The following is a 2,375-nucleotide window of genomic DNA, read 5'->3' as shown; positions in this document are numbered from 1 at the left end:
CAAAGTGGATGGTGGTGAGCAAAGATCAGACACACAATGAGCGCATTACACTAAACGACCAGACGATCGAACGTGTGGAGTCATACAAGTACCACCGAGATCCGATCAAGGATTGAAAGAGCTCGAGCATCGTTCAACAAAATGAAGGGTGTATTCACAAGCAAGAATCTATCCCTGCCTCTAAAAAAAAGTTGGCAAAGTGTTTTTTTGCTGAAAAAATTAAACGCCTTTGAAATGTGGATATACTGCCATATCCTCATAATCTCGTGGACTGACCACATAACTAATAAAGAGGAGCTGCAGCGAATTGGGAAAGAGAGAGAAATTACACTCACAGTTAAAAAGAGGCAACTGGAATACGTCGGACACATAATGAGACATCAAAAATATCGTCTACTCCAGTTAATAGCTCAAGGAAGGATCAACAGTAAAAGAGGACCAGGAAGGAGAAGACACCCATGGCTGCAAAATCTACGCCAATGGTTTGGACTTACATCTTAATTAACAGCTATTTAGAAATGCCGTCAATAAAATTAAAATTGCCATGTTGATAGCCAACGTAGAAAAAGAAGATTGGCATTTGTATACCTCGCTCCATATGCTTCTGAGCCATATTGGCCAGCCAGGTGAGGCGCAAATCGGGCGAGTTCTGGTAGCCTTTGGCTATCCTGAACATCAGATCGAGCAGCATTTCCGGATCCTCTTGGAACTCCTTCATTTTCACCGTGTCGGACAGGATCATGTGCAAGTTGAAAACCAGGTCGCGCACCTGTTCGGGAAACGTGGTTTCCTGCAACTCAGCGTCGCGTTCGCCGTACTCCAGGATCGTTTTCAGGGACCGTCGCAGCGACTCGTCGCTGAAGGAGGCGGACGTGCCCACCAGGCTGCTCAGCGACATCGTCACTTGCATTTTGACGCGCGCAAAATTCTACGAAACCATCCACATTTATACGGCGCATCGCAATAACCAAACGCACAATACGTACATTGCCGATTTGGAATGTCTGTCTCATGAGGAGATACAAGGAGGCAGCTGCCTGCGATCGCACTGAGGCAATCTGCGATCCGCAGTGCTTCAGCAGCAGAAGACACAAGTCGGCGCAGTGCGTGCTTTCTTCGTCAAACAGCGCGCTGTGAAACTGAAACAGCAACGCTCAACCTTCCCCGTTAGAACGCCCCCTTTGCAAACCCACCTTAAAGACCAAACTGCGTTGCGACGCAAACATGTGGGGCAGCACAGTGGTGCTCTGGTTCTTCCCCAGCGCATGAAGCAGGACGGCTAGCGCCAATCCCACCAGGTGCTGCTGACTGTCCAGCTGCGCTATCGTGGACACGGACCGCTCCAGAGTGTCCAGCACGATAAACGAGGCCTCAGTGGCAAAATGCCCGTCCAAATGGGTGTCGTGAAAGAAGGCATCGTCCCGTGGCCGCTCCTGGCACTCTGTGCTGATCTTGTAGGTCATCTGCTCTTTGCGCCAGCGCAGCTTCTCTGTAGTGGCCTGCGGAACACCCCCTGCCAAACCCTATGCGGTTAAACCAGCTAAAGCAGCAGCTGAACTGCTACCTTTGCGCCGCTGCATCATTTCTCTAGCGGAGCCCTGGCCTAGAATGACATCCTCCAGGCGAGATCGCATGTCCTGGGTGACTTGGGCGTGAGCATAGCCTGAAGACGGCGGCGCTCTTCGCCTCGGCCTGTACTCGAAGCAGCTGGTGCAGGCGTCCAGCAGATGCAGCAATGTGGCCAATCGCGTGGCAGTCAGCTCGCTCATCCACTGGCAGAGCGAGTCGCGCTCCACGTTCTTCAAAGTCCACAGGACGCACGTGAGAAGATTGCGAGTGGCTTCGGCGTTCACTCCCAGCTTACGGCTCTGCAACTGTGTGACGAAATGCCTCAATTTGAATCGCCCGAAAACGTGCAAAACTTACCGCTTGAAACGAGTCGCAAGTCGACGTGGGCAGTTTCCCAGCAATCGCCATGGCCACGCTCGGATTAATGTTGCTCGGTGCATGATCCTCGCTGGAAAAGCGATCGTTCTTGTCCTGCGAAAACATGTGCAACAAGGGCAAAACGTCCATGGCCACGGACAGCAGCGGAAAGTAGAGGGCGGCGACTCGATGGCGAGCCTCCGGAGACGCGTAGCGAGGATCGCTATCGTGCCAAGACAGCAGCGACTTGATGGTGTCCACGGCTTTATTGTGCAAACTGGGCTGACTGCAAGTTAAAGTTGAATTGTACATACTTTCCTGACTGTGTTTCAATTGCAAATCAAATTCATTCCTGGGTTTCAGTCATTTATTGTCGCTGTTTATCAATCAAAATACGTTTCGGTGTATTTTTCCACCATCATCAGTTTTTATGTGTAGCGTTGTTGCTG

At 50.9% G+C, this 2,375-nt stretch overlaps 1 protein-coding gene across 1 annotated transcript in view; it reads right to left on the bottom strand.

Moving 5' to 3' along the window:
• The window catches only part of LOC109538830 (dedicator of cytokinesis protein 7), a gene marked incomplete in the record, with an annotated part of 9,716 nt that overhangs the window by 2,711 nt on the left and 4,630 nt on the right, over window positions 1-2,375 (bottom strand). Inside the window, 5 exon segments of the mRNA XM_048669923.1 lie at window positions 589-928; window positions 987-1,139; window positions 1,194-1,513; window positions 1,565-1,874; window positions 1,927-2,212. Coding sequence (XP_048525880.1) covers window positions 589-928; window positions 987-1,139; window positions 1,194-1,513; window positions 1,565-1,874; window positions 1,927-2,212 — 1,409 coding nt within the window.

The sequence above is a fragment of the Dendroctonus ponderosae genome, unplaced genomic scaffold (genome assembly GCF_020466585.1).
Source record: "Dendroctonus ponderosae isolate FM_Combo_2020 unplaced genomic scaffold, Dpon_F_20191213v2 Dpon_F_20191213_9, whole genome shotgun sequence".
Taxonomy (NCBI): domain Eukaryota; kingdom Metazoa; phylum Arthropoda; class Insecta; order Coleoptera; family Curculionidae; genus Dendroctonus; species Dendroctonus ponderosae.
Note: the sequence above shows the minus strand (reverse complement) of the source record. Positions and strands in the feature narration are given on the sequence as shown.